This window comes from Oncorhynchus tshawytscha, linkage group LG23, assembly GCF_018296145.1.
Source record: "Oncorhynchus tshawytscha isolate Ot180627B linkage group LG23, Otsh_v2.0, whole genome shotgun sequence".
Taxonomy (NCBI): domain Eukaryota; kingdom Metazoa; phylum Chordata; class Actinopteri; order Salmoniformes; family Salmonidae; genus Oncorhynchus; species Oncorhynchus tshawytscha.
The window spans coordinates 14,610,401-14,627,997 of record NC_056451.1 but is presented as its reverse complement, the minus strand read 5'-3'; the positions used below and the strand labels follow the sequence as shown (position 1 = coordinate 14,627,997).

The window sequence follows — 17,597 nt, the reverse complement described above, 5'->3', positions numbered from 1 at the left end:
GATGCACTGCAGTACTTAATGCAGCTGGTGGCCACACCAGATACTGACTGTTACTTTTGATTTTACCCTCCCCCCTCTCCCCCTTTGTTCAGGGACATATTATTCAATTTCTGTTAGTCACATATCTGTGGAACTTGTTCAGTTTATGTCTCAGTTGTTGAATGGTATGTTCATACAAATATTTACACGTTAAGTTTCCTGAAAATAAACGCAGTTGACAGTGAGGACGTTTCTTTTTTTGCTGAGTTTACATCGAGGCACAACATTGGCTCACAGTGGTAAAATGAGACTTTGCAAACCCACACTATTACTGTTGGATAGGGGGCTGTAGTGAATGGGTTTTACCATAGGTTTGATACTCAAACCACTTCAACCACCACTCCTGTCAAAAAAGATTTGCATTTGGCTCATATGATCGGTGTAAAAGCAATATGGTTGAAATAAAGCATACCGGTAATTAGAAGTACTTCAATATCTGTCAATAAGGGGGTTAAACTCCATGTTAGCACAACTTCAGAACAGCACTACTTAATTTTAGGATGGATGTTACCACCAATCTATGATGTAACAGTTGCATACAGCTTTCTATATCCAAGTTGCAATGCTTGTGTTTATTAAGTCTGTCAAACATGGCCTCTTTCAGTCCACACTGGAAAGAAGGGCTGATTTCCATAACCTTTGTCGTTATGAAAGTTTAACGATATTATCTCAAGCACTAACTTCCTGTTGCTGCCACACAATGTCAAACTTACAGTAGTCGTCAGACACCAATATCAAACAGTCACCAAAGCAAAATATGACCATTTAAAAACCAATAAAAAAGCCCCAAAAAATTAGTTTAAAAAAAGTGTTCCCTACAATAGTATGATGCAAATGTACTATTTGCAAATGTACTAAATAAAAACATGTATTTGGCAACTCCCAGACAGTCACACGAGACATGCACAAGAACACTTTGCATAGCAAATGGACTACATTTTTCAGAACCTGTTGCTTTTCAAATCATGCAACCGGTTTCAGGGTGATGCGGAACCAAAAGGCTTCTCTCCTTAAATATACTCTCAATTATTTATCCATTTATATACAAAGACAGACCACCTTTAATTAAAAAATAAAACTTCATAGTAATAACTACTTTGTTACATAAAAATATGTTACGATAATCTGGCTCTGGCCCTTGCTGTGGCAAGACAGGTGCAGCAGGTGGGAGGGGTTAGAGGTGTCAATCACAGTGGCTAGGATTACCTGACTAAAACAGACACTAAAGCTCCAAGGCCTTAGGATAGTAGTAGCAGTTAAAATATATACTATGGCAAAATGTTGCTATGCATTAGTCTACTTGGTTTTGGCCTTGCCATTTCCCAATTACTCAATGATAAAACATACAACTCCAATTCATGTAATTGAAATGTGTTGAGGGCTTTTCCTTTTCCTCTGCCTTTTTCATATCAACAATGCCAATTGTCTTGATGGAAGGCAGACACTTTGTCAATAGCACACATTTAAAAACAAACAGTCCCTAGTTGCTTTAAAGGAAATGTGCAGAAGAGGGTAGGTCTAAGATCTGAGGGGAAGATAGCAGGCACACAGGGGTGGTACATAGCAAAAGGTCCTCAGCTTAAATTTACTGACAAGCTCAATGGTATAGAAGCAGGCTGGCAGAACGGCAACAGCTGTCATGTTGGGACATAAAAATGTTTTTTTAAAGAATACAAAAATATTTTGTCACACACCAGACAGGTGCAATGAAATGTGTTATTTTCTTTCTGTTGTTTTTATAGACAGGAGAGTTGGATAATGGATTCTGTGGACTACTTGGTTCAATAATGAGGACAGTATCCTTAGACAATTGATTTGGTCATTTTTTTTCAATTAGGAACCATCAAGACGATTCAAGTTAACAGACGTTAAATGAGAAAGGTCAATTTAGCTGGGTCTTGAACACAGAGATAATCTTACAGACGAATATGCCGTCCAGACACTAAAATGAACAAGTGCCAACTTGTCCCGAGGGACTGAGAAAGTCACCTCTCCAAAAAAACACTTTCTTCTCTTGTCCGTTGAAAGACTGAACTATATCTGAATTATAGCTAGCAAGGCCCGCCATTGAATTACCTTCACCAAACTTAAATAAAATGGAAACACTTAATGACATGTCAATTGGCAACTATTGGTTGAACAGTCTCAGGTTGGGTTGATGTAATCCAGAAAATACCCCAGATCTACTGTGTGTTCTTGCAGTAGAAAGATGGCGAACATGGCCGATATTCCAGCCTCCCCATACTGGCGTTGGAATGATGGAACACAGACAGACAAAGCCGAAAGACCAGTCGGGAAAGTCCTGTCTCAGAATGCATATGGTATGGTTTTTAAGACATTTTCAAGTGTAACTGACCTCATGCGTGATCCCTGCGTTTATGCATTATCCGAAGTGCATTTGTTTACATGCAGATAAGACTCGTACAAGCTAATGCCTATATTTTCTTTTTTTCTCTTAAGCATCACGAGTGCATTTTCGATAACTGCCTGGATGTAGCGGAAAGAACCGTAAACGAACTTGCTCCACCACTGACATGTCAGTCCTGTCCTCCAACCTTCCCCACCACCACATCACCTCACAAAAAGCATGTGGAGAGGTCCCCACTAGACCAGGTGCCTCCAACTCTGGTCCTGGAGAGCATGTAGAATTCTATTCAAGCCCAGCACTAACACACCCGATTCAAATAATCAAGATCCAGATTTAAGACAGTGATTAGCTGATTATTTGACAGGTGTATTAGTGCTGTGGTAGAACAACAGCCTGCTTCCCAGTTTCTCTCCGGGACCAGTCAGAGATCTCTGCACTAGACTGTCCAAAACCTCCCACCTGACCTTTTATTCGCAGATGCTGTGGTTGGGTCAATCGCCAAGGAGGGGGAAACAAAGCAGGGCTCAACCCCACCTGTTCCACTTCAGTCTGGGGTCGTTCCAACCCCCTTCCCTCCTCACTCCTCCGTATCCACTCCTGGGGGAGGGTCACTTGAGGCGGTCGGAGCGGAAGGAGTCTTCCACGGCGGGGTCGGTCAGCATGAAGTCCCCGTCCAGCATGCCCAGCCCCTCAAGGGCCAGGGGGTCCATCCTGAGGGGGTCATCCAGAGCAAATGAGTCCATCTCAAACCCTGGCACGTGGGACAGGGCGCTGGCGATCTCCTTGGAAAGGCCCAACGAACTGTCTCCTGGTGAAGAAAGAAAAGAGGGCTAGTAATACATAATAATAAATGTGCCATTTAGCAGACGCTTTTATCCAAAGGGACTTTCAGTCATGAGTGCATACGTTTTCGAATGGGTGGCCCCAGCGGGAACCAAATCCACAACCCTTTACATTGTAAGTGCCATATTCTACCAACTGAGCCACTCAGGGTTAGTGTTAGTTGTAGTTATAATTATGTACTTGGAAAGCATTTCTCTCCTACAGGGGAGTAATAGCTGAAGTGGTAGCCCAGATCTCACCTGTGAGGATGATGTTAGGGACGTTGTGGCATCCCTCTCCCCCAAAGTTCTGGTTGTTAAGGTGCTGCCGATCCCCTGAGTCATGGAGCTCCAGGAAGCCATGGTTGGGGTGGTAGGATTCCTCCTGGCCTTTTCTACCACTCCCACAGCCCAAGCCACCGTGGTTGAATGACAGGCTGTCTCCCGGAGTCTCCATGTTGAACTGAGACAAAACACCAAATGTGAACTCAGGCAGACAAATACAGTACAACAGAACTCAGCAATGCAGAGGTGCAGTAGTCAATACAAATATGAGCCTGAGAGAAATAGTGTCTGCAGAAATGGTATACCTGCTGGTTCTGTCTGGAGGCGATCTGCAGGCCCAGGTAGGGATCATCCAACAGAGAGTTTAACAGTAATGTGTCCTACAACACAAACACAGGTACTTTAGTGTAAAGACAGAACAACACATCATACCAAGTTATGTTTAGTGACATCACCTACAACATGACTGTAGCAGTGAAGTGGGGCTTCATTGATGCTACAGGCCAATTTCACTGTGGTCCCAATGTCACAGCCCTTCAGCACACTAAGACAGTCAGCTCTTTGGACTGCTATTAATAGAGACATTCAACAACAGAGCCCAGGATCCATTTCACCTCACTTGGGCATGACATCAGCGTTCCCTCTCAAGTTTCACACACCGCATTCTGCAGCTAAAAAAATTGTGAGCATGTTCAAAGTCAGAAGGATGTTGTGAAACAATCTCCAGTGGCAAGTTATGGAACCAAGTTGAGACTTGAGTGAGCATTGGAAATGTATTGAGAAGCTATACAGGTCCAGGAAATGTGAAGCATCAAGTAGGAAATTATTGAGCCACAGTTATAACAAGATGGCCTCTTGAATAGCCTAAGTTCAGTTTTAAATACAGTACCAGTCAAAGGTTTGGACACACCTACTCATTCAAGGGTTTTTCTATATATTTTTTTACTATTTTCTGCATTGTAGATAATAGTGAAGACATCAAAACTATGAAATAACACATATGGAATCATGTAGTAACTAAAAAAAAGTGTTAAAAAAAATCAAAATATATTTGAGATTCTTCAAAGTAGCCACTCTGCCTTGATGACAGCTTTGTATTCTTTCAACCAGCTTCATGAGGTAGTTACCTGGAATGCTTTCCCAACAGTCTGGAAGGAGTTCCCACATATGCTGAGAACTTGTTGGCTGCTTTTCCTTCACTCTATAGTCCAACTCATTCCAAACCATCTCATTTGGGTTGAGGTTGGGTGATTGTGGAGGCCAGGTCATCTGAAGTAGCACTCAATCACTCTCCTTCTTGGTCAAATAGCCCTTACACAGCCTGGAGGTGTGTTGGGTCATTGTCCTGTTGAAAAACAAATGATTGTCCCACTAAGCCCGAGCTGACAAGGTAAAAATCTGTCGTTCTGCCCGAGCAAGGCAGTTAACCCACTGTTCCCCGGGCACCGAAGAAGTAGATGTCGATTATGGCAGCCTCCCACACCTCTCAGATTCAGAGGGGTTGGGTTAAATGCGTTAGACACATTTCAGTTGAATGCATTCAGTTGTACAACTGACTAGGTATCCCCCTTTCCCTAAGCGCAAACCAGATGGGATGGCATATTGCTGCAGAATGCTGTGGTAGCTATGCTGGTTAAGTGTGCCTTGAAGCACCCCCACACCTCCATACTTCACGGTGGGAACCACACATGCAGAGATCATCCGTTCACCTACTCTGCGTCTCACAAAGACATGGCAGTTGGAACCAAAATTCTCAAATTTGGACTCAGACCAAAGGACAGATTTATACCGGTCTAATGTCCATTGCTCATGTTTCTTGGCCCAAGCAAGTTTCTTGGCCCAAGCAAATCTCTTCTTCTTATTGGTGTCCTTTGGTAGTTGTTTCTTTGCAGAAATTCAACCATGAAGGCCTGATTCACACAGTCTCCTCTTTACAGTTGATGTTGAGATGTGTCTGATACTTGAACTCTGAGGTGCAATCTGAGGTGCAGTTAATTGCCGATTTCTGAGGTGCAGTTAACTCTAATGAACGTATCCTCTGCAGCAGTGGTAACTCTGGGTCGTCCTTTCCTGTGACAGTCCTCATGAGAGCCAGTGTCATCATAGCGCTTGATGGTTTTTGCTACTGCACTTCAAGAAACTTTCTAAGTTCTGGATTGACTGACCTTCATGTCTTAAAGTAATGATGGACTGTCGTTTCTCTTTGCTTATTTGAGCTGGACTTGGTCTTTTACCAAATAGGGCTATCTTCTGTATACCACCCCTACCTTGTCAACACAACTGATTGGCTCAAACGCATTAAGGAAAGAAATTCCACAAATGAACTTTTAACAAATTGAAATTCATTCCAGGTGACTACCTCATGAGGCTAGTTGAGAGAATGCCGAGAGTGTGTAAAGCTGTAATCAAGACAAAGAGTGGCTACTTTAAAGAATCTCAAATATAAAATATATTTTGATTTGTTTAACACTTTTTTGGGTACTACATGATTCCATGTGTGTTATTTCATGGTTTTGATGTATTCACTATTATGCTACAATGTAGAAAATAGTAAAAATAAAGAAAAACCCTGGAATGAGTAGGTGTCCAAACTTTTGACTGGTACTGTATATCACATGACAGCAGAGTAATGTGTCAAGTGTAAAGAGATGATATTATACTATTTGATACTTGAGGATGTCACACACTAAGAGGCTGAACAGTGATCAATTTGCATGGCCAAATGTATAAATAAATTAACTGATTACACAAATATGCAATACAAAATAGTGAGCTAATTCTAGCTAGATGACAAACTCTTTTTAAACTCTTTAAAACAATATGTCCTGGTGTAACCAGAAGCCATCAGGCTGTCACTGGTTATGGTCTTGATAATAACTGTACAGATGATTACATCATCCAGATCATTCTAGTTGACCTCAGTTTCTATCATAACCAATGTTTACAACATTGCGCTTGCTTTAAACACCATGCGTTTACAAAAACATCAAGCCATGGTGGCCGCCATGCCCCAGAGAGGCGAGGTAGGTTAACTGTGACGGACCGATAGTAGGAGGACATAGAGGAAATTGTGGCTTTATTGGGCCAATTGGCGGCAGTGTGTTGTGTGTATGGGCTAGCACTGACTCCACTCACGTTGTAGAGGCCCAGGTCTGTGGCCAGGGACTGGCTGATGTGCTGCAGCTGGGGAAGACTTCCCTGCTGCCTTTGCTGCTCCATCTGCTGCAGTTGGTCTTGCTGGTCCTGTTGTTGTTGTTGCTGCTGCTGTTGTTGTTGTTGTTGTTGCTGCTGCTGGGTTGACTGCGGGTCTTGCGTCTGCAGGCACTGAGAGTTCTGGCCCTGCTCACCCTGCTTCTCAATTTTGACCGACACCCTATGGTGCTGCTGCAGGTGCTGCATCTGCAGGTTCTGGGCATTGCGCAGGTTCTGCAGGTGCAGCTGCTGGAGGGCCTGCTGGGACTGGGCACATTGCTGCTGGTGCAGCTGGTGTTGCAAATGCAGCTGATGGTGTTGGTGTTGATGCTGTTGTTGATTTTGTTGTTGCAGTACCACGGACGGCTGGGAGAGCTGTTGTCCTACCTGAGAGGCCTGCTGGGGCTGATGGGATGCTGGAGGACCTGGCTGATGAAGCTGCTGCTGGGGTTGGCTGAAGGGGTAGGGAGGGAGCCTCTGGTCCATGGGGAGTTTGCTGGTGTCCAGAGGGACACCCTGGGAGGAGATAAACACATTGATTGGAAATGGAATTCAAACTCAATTGGCATGCAGGTCGGCCAATGTTATGGTACCGTGTAGGCTTGGGCGGTTTACAGTATAAACTATATATACACCAGGGTATTTTGAAATACTCATGGTATGATTTCCAATACAGTCAAAACAATTGGGCAATTTGTTTTCATCAATTTGAATATATATATTTTTTAATACCTACAGTCAACTTGTGCTGTGGGTTAATAAATATAGCAGCATCAACTACCATTGCATGCTAACGAAAAGGGCAGTTTAGTTAAAAACTAGCAGTATTTCAATCTACTCGATTCATCATAATTAGGAGTACAGCGCCATCTCCCATTCCTGGATAGATGTACGTTTTCCGAGCCATATCTCGCGCCGGCTCTGTGGCGTCCACATTCTGGCATAACACAGTTCCAACCAGAGAGAGAAGTAATTAACGTCTAGTCAGGTTCTTTAGGCTAACTAAGTGGCTAGCTTGCAAGATCAATCTTCTTGGTTACAGCAGAGACAAATCCCCTCCTGGATCAAGATCCCTGACGTCTACTATTTGTGTTGTGTGTGCAGCACAGGAACGGCATGAAGGTATGAACATCAGCCCAACCCCCGGGCAGTGCTTATTCTGGCCTGTGATTAAGTCATGGTAAAAGGAGAACGTAGGTAGACATTACCTGTGTTATGGAGGACAAGTTAGGAGAGATGGTGGGGGAGAACTGTTTGGAGTGGTGTCGGCGAGACTCCCCTCCCATGGGTAGGATCAGAGGGGAGAGCTGAGCTCGTCTCCGTGGCAACGTGCTGAGAGGCGACTGCCCCTGGCTAGTTAGCAGTGGTGAATAAGAGGAGCACGAGCCGGACCCTCCCACCCCGCTATTGTAACTAGGGTTACTGGATGCGGTGTGGAGGGACTGGCCACACAGGGAGGAGTTGCTGAGGGAGAGGTGCAGGGATTGGTTGCTCAGGGAAGACTGGAGGGAGGGGGAGGAGCTAAGGGAGGACTGCAGGGAAGGGTTGCTAAGCGACGAGTGCAAGGAGGTGGAGCTGAGGGAGTTGGGGAAGGAGTGGCTGCTGAGAGATGATTGGATGTTGGGGTTGCTTAGCGAGGACTGCAGGGAGGGGTTACTGAGAGTCCCCTGAAGAGATGCCAGGAGACCTGTTCAAATAAACAAGACCGATAAACAGATTTGAATATAGAGCTACATAAAATAATACACATATTTTCAGTCCTGGTGTGAAAAGTTGTGGTAATGAGTACATAAGACTGAACAAAAATATAAACGCAACATGTAAAGTGTTGGTCCCATGTTTCATGAGCTGAAATAAACCATCCCAGAAATGTTCCATTTGCACAAAAAGCTTATTTCTCTTAAATTTGCACACAAATTTGTTTGCCATTGAAAAGGAGTGGGACAAAAATAGTACAGGCCACAATCAACAGCCTGATCAACTCTATGCAAAGGAGATGTGGGAAATGGTGGTCACACCGGATACTGACTGGGTTCTGTTCCACGCCCCTACCTTTTTTTAAGGTACTTTATCTGTGAGGAACAGAAGCATATCTGTATTTCCAGTCATGTGAAATCCATTGATTAGGAATTTATTTCAATTGACTGGTTTCCTTACATTTCAAATAACTAAAATCTTTGAAATTGTTGCATGTTGCATTTATATTTTTGTTCAGTGTAGAAGACTACAAACATCTCAAATTCAATGAAAATGTATTGCAACATTTCATCGTTTTAACATTTAATATGACAAACTGCAAACACAGTTTGTCTCCTGGCGATCATATCAGGAGGTACAACGCTAGCTCAGTCCCCTGAAGAGGACCTGATCTGCAGGGTGCATCTCAAGAGTCAAACTAGGTTTCCTTTCATCATCGCCTATCCTTAATTTGCACTGATGTGAAAGAACTAGAATAATACCAGCAAATATATGGTAAGCATTCACCATACTGTTTTCTCAAGAGGCGAGAAGAGCAAGCCACCTCAGACTATTGACATGCACCCTAGGCCTTGCCTCTAGACTGAAGTTAACATTACCTGTATGTGGTCAGCCAAATCACCTCAACACAGATAAGGTCAGTAGGGCCATATAAAATCGGTTTAATTTCTTTCCTGATTGCGGTTAGTTAATTTTACACATTCCGTTGAGTTTTACAGGCCTCTGTTTCCGCCGGTTTCTTTCAGGCTTTCACTCTCCAAACGACACTGGAATTGAAAAACAACTAAATAGGACTTTAAGTCCACAACAATGCTTAAACCACATTAGGAGACCACTTTTGAGGTCTGGGAATTGTTTTTGAAATTGAGATTTTTGGGTAGTAGTTACCCTTTAATTCCATTGCACAGCTAACAAGAGGCGGTTCAGCTGTGTTTTTGTTATGATAGTTTGCAAAACAAACACCCACTGGACTGATGCAAATAATCATGATATTCTGCCAGGTAGGCATAGGCTTTGTTGTTAACATTTAATGAAGGTTTTTGGGAAAGCCTTTCCATCTACCAGAAGACTGTTTCATTAGCATCAACGGTAATAGCTACACAAAGTGGTAACTGCACATACACAGATGGGGGAATTCTCATTGCCTCTTCAGAAATTTGCAGGAAATACAAATTGCTGATGCATTCTGTTCATGTCTTATGATAAACCTGGGCTAATTAATAAATGTTCAATACAGTTAGTTGACTCCCTACTAAGTTCAATACATTTTTTTTATATTGTTGAATTCCGTTTAGTCTGCATTCTCTGATTCTGTCCGCATCAGGGATTTTATAGGGCCCGAGGACAGCTACTTTTTCAGAATGCACAGCCCTGCACTTTACCTCCACTTTCTAAATACATCTTACATGCACGCGCCCACCTAAATGAATATTGGCCTGTCTCCCTCTTGCACAAACACCCACTAGCTTCCTCCGTTTGAGTCACAACTTAAACATTTTAACTAGTGTGACGGAAAGGGTTGTAATTGTTCCTAGCATGCCTGCATGAGCACACACACTAACATACACGCAAGAGAGAAGTGCTGAAGATCAACATGGCACACACACACAGACAAGCTTCAGCCTCTGTCCCACAGTACCTCCCTGTACCTGGCGAGTGGCAGAAGGCGTTACTGGCATTGATGCCCAGCTGGGTCAGGGTGGAGGCCAGGTTGCCCGTGCTGCTGCCCCCACTCAGGGACGAGGGGTAGCCCGGCTCATCTGGGTCCAGCGGGGTGGGCAGCGGTGACGGGAAGTGCAGGCTGGAGAGGTCGGGCAGGGAGCCCCCCGTGTTCAGGGCTGAGGGAGCATGGGGGGTGCTGGACTGCTGGTCAGGGGAGGGGAAGATGCTAGAGGAGGAGATGGAGAAACTATTTAGATAGACAAGAGAAACCACAGTGGTGTCTCACATTCGTCAAGAATTAGACACTGGGGCGTGTGATTTACAGACAGGATGACCTCAGCATCCCAGAGCTAAACTGATCCACACCCAACAGCAGCCTCCAGGCACACAGAGAGACAGAGAGAAAGAGAGAACAACAGAGAAAAAGAACAGAATAGACCAAGAGGGGAGAAAGCGAGCGAGATAATAAATTAGAGAGAACGAGAAAAGAAAAAAAAAAGAAATGGAGAGATAGAGTGCAAGTGAATGAGGAAAAAATAAAGAATGTCCACTACACACGTTCCAATCTAAACCCCAGCTATGAGAGAAAGATAAAAGAATGCGCAACGAAAGTCATGCTAGTCATGACAAAGAAGAGGAGGATAGACAAACAGAGGCTGAAAACGGAGGAAGATATTTCAAATGGATGTTTCAATGGAAAACAAATGGAGCTTGAGGCTTTTACATCAGCAGAAAGTGTTCAACAGAAAATCAGCCATGCATTCATATGTCATACCTGAGGGCACACGCTAGCCATAGTACAATACTATGTTTCCTATCAGACTCCCCTCCATATATTGCTGCTTCACATTAAACAAATTACATTAAATGTAAGCAGCAACAGATTACATTAGGTCTAAATTAACGCACAACATCGCAGGTTTTTAATAACTGTGTGTCTGCACTGAAACAGAATTCTGTAGATAATTGTGTGCAAACTTCTAGAGCCACAGACATTTTCACATAAGTTATTCTCTCCTGTGAGAAAAGCTGTAGAAATGACTTGGATGTGTTTCAGAAGGATTTACTTACTTGATACCGGGAACTTCACAGGACTTGGGTCGGGAAGACAGCAGGGGCAACTTCTTGGTGTCCCAGGGCTTGAGCAGTTTGCCCTGATCCAGAATGTTCTCCTCAATGGGGGGAACTGGGTACGGAAACACTGTGGATGACAAACAACATGATCACAAATCAATGTCTCCAAGTCATAAGGATTTTTTTCCATTGTCAAGATTATTTGTGGTGTGTTTAAAGTAGGACAGAATTGTTAGTGTACAGCGAGTGTGACTGTTAGACTCACTTCTTCTCCCCTCTCCTTCACTCTGACCTAGAGGAGCACAGAGAGATACGAGTCAGAGTACCGAGGCAAACTGGGAATGAGCTTAAGGCACAATCACACTTAAACAATTATAACAATACGGTAATTTAGCAGACACTTATCTCAGTGGCAAACCCCCAACTCCCACTCCGATGTGTTAACTAAACACATATGCTGTTGGTTTAGTCTTTAGTGAGTCCTCACCAGTGAGTCTGCCCTGAAGGGTGAGTGTGTGTCCAGCGTTGAAGGGGTCTCCTGCAGGGGGGTTCATCACACTGGTGTGGAGGGCAGAGTCTGAGTTGGTCCTGCATGGAGAAAAAGGCATCAGGAGAGGAGAAAGGTATATCCAGGGGGTCTCTTTCCATTGACACATCAACCCACATACACATTCACCAAACAGGAACCAACTACTCAAGTCAATCCATGACTCATTAGAAAAGTCCTCCGGTAACAACATCATGACATCACTACCTTACTTTTGTTTCTGCTCAGCCACAAACTAACTCCATCCATGATATATTGGAACTCAGTCTTAAATATAAATTCATTCAATATATAAAGGAAAAACTCATTCAATATACAAGCTCTTGGAAGATCTTTGAATGGTCATATCTTGCACTGGCACAATCGTCTATTAATGTCTGCCCCAGGACAGTGAGTTGATGCCCTATGTTGAGGGGGAGAAGAGAAGATAGATGGAGAGGGTGGGATTCACCTGTTGAGTGCCATGGTGGGGAGGCGAAACAACGGGCTTTTGTCTCCTGGGAAGTTGCCCGAACAGTTCCTTTTGTGATCAACAACAAAAATGGCCGTTATTCTCCAGAGAAGGATTAAAAGAGAGAAATAAAAGAGAGTGAAGGCTTGGGACGAACGGCGAGCATAGGAGACGCAGAGATAGAGGGAGGAAGAGAGGAATACTGACATTCTACAGAACACATGGCCCATCCATAGATGCTGTTTTTTGGATACAGAGAATATTGAGTGAATTCAGTGCATTTGTGGGTGTGTGTTACTGCATGCTCATCTGCACAAATGTATGCATTCACAAGAGTGAGCTTGCGCTCATGCGTGTGTGCTCATGTAAGACTGGCTATTATGAAAGAGGCTGTTAAACTCTCTGCTAAACTGGGGTCTCGCAGCGATCGGTTCACGTCAGTTGAATTTACAAAGATGTTTATCAGTGTTTCCAGCCCCATTGCTGATCTGGAAAGAATCGGACAGACTTGTGCCAAATCCACCACAAACAAACTACAGGAGCAGCTCCCTCCATTCACCTGATTGATGGAGGCTATTTCCCAAAGCGCAGCATCCAAGCAAGCAGGGATGAGAAACGCTGGTTTAGAGCGGCCTTCATTTCATTCATGCATCAACGCTGCTTTATAAGTCATCTCGACATGCCTTTATTTTTTCAGAGAATAAGATAAAACGGAACTGTTGGGAGGTGTGTAAGAGTCGTATAATTTCATGTCAAAGCCAGTTTCCCTTTCTCAAAGAGTTTGTCCTTTTCCATTTAGCAGAGAAAGAAAGAAAAGAAAAAAGAAAAAAGAGGATTGGCAAGAAGGGAAGAGGTGCGAGTTTCTTTCCAAAACTTGAAGAAAAAAAAGTGTAAGTGTATTCGGATGCCAGAAAAAAGGGAGGAAAGTGGAGAAAATAAAACAAAGTTCTGAAAAGCAACTAAATTCAAGGCTATGAAGGAAAGCTAAAATCAGGTGTCTTGTTAGTCAGTCCCAATCGCGTTAGCATGCATTGTTACCGTGAGACCAAGCTATAATGCTGCAGAGAAAAACAACTAAGCACAATACATAAAACAGGCTCCCTGAGGACACCCATGTCTCTGCAGATTGGGGTCCACTCCAGATCATTACCTTCTCCAACTGGTGTCCGGAGGCGGGGACAGATAGGCCGAGTTGTACGGAGAGCTGTCCACCTGAGGAGCACACAAGTTAAGGCGACAACTAAATTGTTACACTTTTTAACTCTTCTCATCCACAATCAGAGATTAACAACAAGGGATTTGGTCAGCACAATACAGAAAATGACAAAATAATATATCATCAAAGCAGTCCTTTGCCTAAGTAGAGCAAAACTCTGGATTAGCTCCTAGATTGTGCAACAAGGTCTGAAGATGTTCTGGTCTCAGAGGTATTGTGAAGGATACTTGTTTCCTGTAGGGACGCCCTGGGGAGATGAAGCGTCTGTCCCTCTGGACCCGCTCTACCAGGCCGTGGTGCCGTGTGGAGCGACTGGAGTCCAGGTTAGAGTGGAACAAACCCTAAGAGAGGGGGACCGATGATGGAAACAAGTAGGAGAACAGAGAAACAAAGGGAGAGAGGATAAAGAGGGGTGCAAGAGAAGAGGGAGAGACGCCATGGTGTTTAAATTGGCGTCAAGTGATTGTATGGATAGATTTTTAGGCTATATATTAATGTGGACACACACACACACACACACACACACACACACACACACACACACACACACACACACACACACACACACACACACACACAGAGAGGATACAAAAAGGTGAACCTCTCTCACCTGAAAGTCGCCTGGGTTCCTGCCGATCTGATTAACGTTGGGTAGGGAGCCCCCATAGTACGGGCCCTGGGTTCTAGCCAGACGCACTTTCTGAGCCTGGATCTGGAGAACAAAGAGGAGATGAAGACTTTATGAATACCTCATGTCTTTTGTAAGACAAACTGTAATACTTGTGCCCTTGACATACTTCACTGCTGGATTGCTGCATAGCCTACACAGAGACAGAAGCCACATCAGTGGATTGAGATAATCAAGTGGGTAACAAGATCCTCAAGAGTTTGTTGTAGTGTGCTTTATCAGCTGCAAAGCTGTGGTTGTCCTATGTCACGATAGAATGTTTGAAATGAGCTGGCCAGTTATTTTAGTAACACACTATCTGGCCATTTTCATTAATGACAGCCAAACATCTTGGTGCCTTTTCAGACCTTGTTCTTTTGAGTAAAAGCTTGACATTTTATAAAATGTGCTGTCCTGCCTCTGACATCTTTCATGCAGTCTCTCAACCTTTAAAACAGACGGCAGTGAGTTCATCACTGTAAAAAAAAAAAAGACAATCATTCACAGGGAAAACCACAAGTATTGAGGAAAAGCTGTTAAATTATTATTTCTAAGAAAAATAAGAACTTTGAAAACAGTCACAAAGCAACAATATCCCCACCAGTATATTGGATATTGCTAATAACACCCAGGAGTTGCCTAATACATTCCAAGTAGGACAAAACATTTCCAGTGAGGTGACAGTGAGAAAATACTGCTTTGTGTACCTCCCAAATGTGACATTGGCAGTGTAAAATATTATGACAGCAGAAGAATGAGACACGGTCTTCATAGGACTTAAGATTAAATCTGCCCTTACAAAGTTCCCTTCTGAAATGGATTCATATGAACCACTACTGTTCCAGCATACAAATAAGACAGGCCAACTGGCGCTGTTTCCCCTACTGCGGATTCCATCTTTAAATCCCCTTTCTCTTTTGCAGGCGAAGACTATTTAAGTAGTTAGCGCTTTCAGTATTCCTTACACTGATGACAATATGAATTCTCCACACATATACAGGTTGTACAACCAAATTGATTAATAAATACAATGAATGAATGGAAGTGGGTAAATCCATGGTAACGGATTTACAGACTCAGATTTTTCACTTTAAAATGTATACCAAACAAAAAAACATTGATTTCTAAGTTTGACAAACCATAGAACTCTATTCACAAGTACTACTTTTAACAATTTCCACTGAACATTTTACAAAAGCACATTTACAGGATGGGGTTCCAAAGTCTGGAAACAAATAAAACTGAGTGAGAATTTACCATAATTCTGTTACGAAACTTTGCGCCTGTACAGTTTTTAAAGTAAAATATATTTTTATTTACTGTGAAAATTTTTCAAAGTAGTCATCGTGCATAGAATTGTATGGTTTGTTAAACTTTTAAAATCAATGGTTTTTGTTAAGCATACATTTTAAAGTGAAGTCTCAGCATAATTCTGCATTACTCTACTCCATAGTTTGTGCCTTCTCTCTCGCACACACATAGCACATCAGTTTCACAGCATGCTCCGTCTCCATTTACCGGTAACCGCATGCCTGCCTTGCTATTAGGCTGACCACCCTGACAAAAAGTATATTAGATGGGGAGGTTGTAAAGGACAGGACTCAAAGGAATTCCCAGAAACGAGTGGTTGACATGGCAAAGGGGAATTACCATGAATGAAGAAAGTGGGGTGGTATGAGGGGTTTGGATGAGTCAGTGTAAGACTTGAGCCCTTGAATGTGCTGCCCAACAATACAATTTAGGAGGGTGAGTCGTCACTGACTTTGATTTGCCCACTCTTCTCCTTTCTATTCCTCCCACTCAGTCTGTATCACAGTCACCTCAAAATATATAGGATATTCATAGAGGGGGGAAATTCTGGCCATTATCATGCTTCTAAAAGATTGAATGTTCAAAAAAAAAAAAATTCATTAATAACCAAATTATTAATTAGTATCTGTTTGAAAAGCAGTTCAAACTTTATTCACTTCAAATTGAAAGATCCTTAGAATGAACCCTGGGGTGTATTTATTATGTCTTGCAACGGAAACACGTTAAAGAATCAAACGTACACGAACAGCGCAAACGATGAAAAACGGGGAGGGACCTACCTGAATTTGTCCAATAGAAACTAGTTTTCGTTGAACAAAAATGTATGTTTGGAGTAAACGGTTAACGTTGCTAAACGTTTTGGAACAGAATCGGCGTACTTAATACAGCCGTGGAGTTCCTATGAACACACCATTTTGTGAATGTTAAACTCAGTTGAAAAATAATGGAGTGGGTTGCAGTTATGCCAAAAGTTTGCAATCTGTTCTGCTGCGGTGGTTGATAGCAACCACTATGTGCCACTTCACTTGATGCACCGCCTGTCTGACCAACTAGTTCGATAAGCATTGAAAACTAACGTTAAGCCAAAACATGGCTGGTAACTAACATTATCAACCAGTCACACAGTTCAGCAGGTTTGAAGATGTATTAAAACAGTTAGTTATAACTAACGTTACAATGTCTCGTTAACATTAGCTTGCTAAGTAGTTAGCAAGCTAACGTTAAGTAACGTAACGAACTAGTTAACATTAGCTACTGAATTTGAAATACTACTTAGCCACATATGGCTAACTTAGGGCTAGCTAACTAGTCTATTTACGCTAACTTTAGTTAACTAGCTAGCTGGTTCGCATTACACTTTTGACAAGTTAGATAAGATAGCAATCAACATCGTAGTTAACGTTAGATAGGTGAAATAACTAGAAAGACATTCAAACTCCAACATATAAAGGCAAATCGTGGATAACGTTCATTCTTGGCTAGAGTTAGTTCGCTAAACTTCTATTGGTTTATCATTTTCGTATTTTTTGTTTACCCTCTTGACAAGCCCCGGGCCTGTACTTACTCCAGCTTTCCTCTCCTGCCTCCCCCTCCGACTTACCCTGGTAGAGGTGATGTCCATCATAACCTCCTGAAAAGCAGCAGTCTCTTCAGCCTGACGTTGGGTATGTAGAGCTATTTTCTCGCTAAATTTTCGAGGGTTTGATGCCCCGGACCCAGCACCCGAACTGGGTCCTGCTCCGGGTCCACAACCGCCTACATCCGTAGCAGACATATTTGCCGAACGACTTCACGCAGTGGGATGAACTGACTTGGTTGTCACTAACGTTAGTTGCTATAGCCACAAAGTGATACGGGCCGCCTATTTCTACAATTTATCTTCTTAATGTTAGGTTTAAAATCACATTTTAACACAGCTAACCATAAATGAAGACCAAAAAGTTATTTTTGTTTTCATGAATTTGTACGACAGACAATTTTGACTTTG

General features: G+C 42.9%; 1 protein-coding gene across 2 annotated transcripts; it reads right to left on the bottom strand.

Annotated features, from left to right (window-relative positions):
* Positions 1 to 592: 592 nt before the first annotated feature.
* On the bottom strand, positions 593 to 17,593 carry LOC112222855 (CREB-regulated transcription coactivator 2). Of its 2 annotated transcripts, XM_024385693.2 has the most exons (14): positions 17,211 to 17,592; positions 14,243 to 14,344; positions 13,860 to 13,973; positions 13,567 to 13,628; positions 12,417 to 12,485; positions 11,906 to 12,006; positions 11,684 to 11,710; positions 11,416 to 11,545; positions 10,332 to 10,570; positions 7,914 to 8,392; positions 6,649 to 7,221; positions 3,819 to 3,893; positions 3,490 to 3,691; positions 593 to 3,215 (listed from the first exon to the last, which is right to left on the bottom strand). In XM_024385693.2, exons 1-14 carry the CDS (start codon positions 17,382 to 17,384, stop codon positions 3,016 to 3,018), a joined length of 2,547 nt encoding a protein of 848 aa, XP_024241461.1. In that variant the 5' UTR covers positions 17,385 to 17,592; the 3' UTR covers positions 593 to 3,015. The 2 variants fall into 2 exon arrangements, with proteins under 2 accessions (XP_024241461.1, XP_024241462.1); XM_024385694.2 differs by lacking the exon at positions 12,417 to 12,485 and having other exon boundaries at positions 17,211 to 17,593.
* Positions 17,594 to 17,597: the final 4 nt, after the last annotated feature.

What these genes read in the sequence shown, in the direction of transcription:
- LOC112222855 (XM_024385693.2), bottom strand. Translation starts at nt 17,384, where the DNA reads ATGTCTGCTACGGATGTAGGCGGTTGTGGACCCGGAGCAGGACCCAGT. An exon ending in CCCACCATGGCACTCAACAG is followed by an intron (nt 12,007 to 12,416) that starts GTGAATCCCACC and finishes TTCTCCATGCAG; the next exon opens with GACCAACTCAGACTCTGCCC. An exon ending in TGAAGGAGAGGGGAGAAGAA is followed by an intron (nt 11,546 to 11,683) that starts GTGAGTCTAACA and finishes TGTCATCCACAG; the next exon opens with TGTTTCCGTACCCAGTTCCC.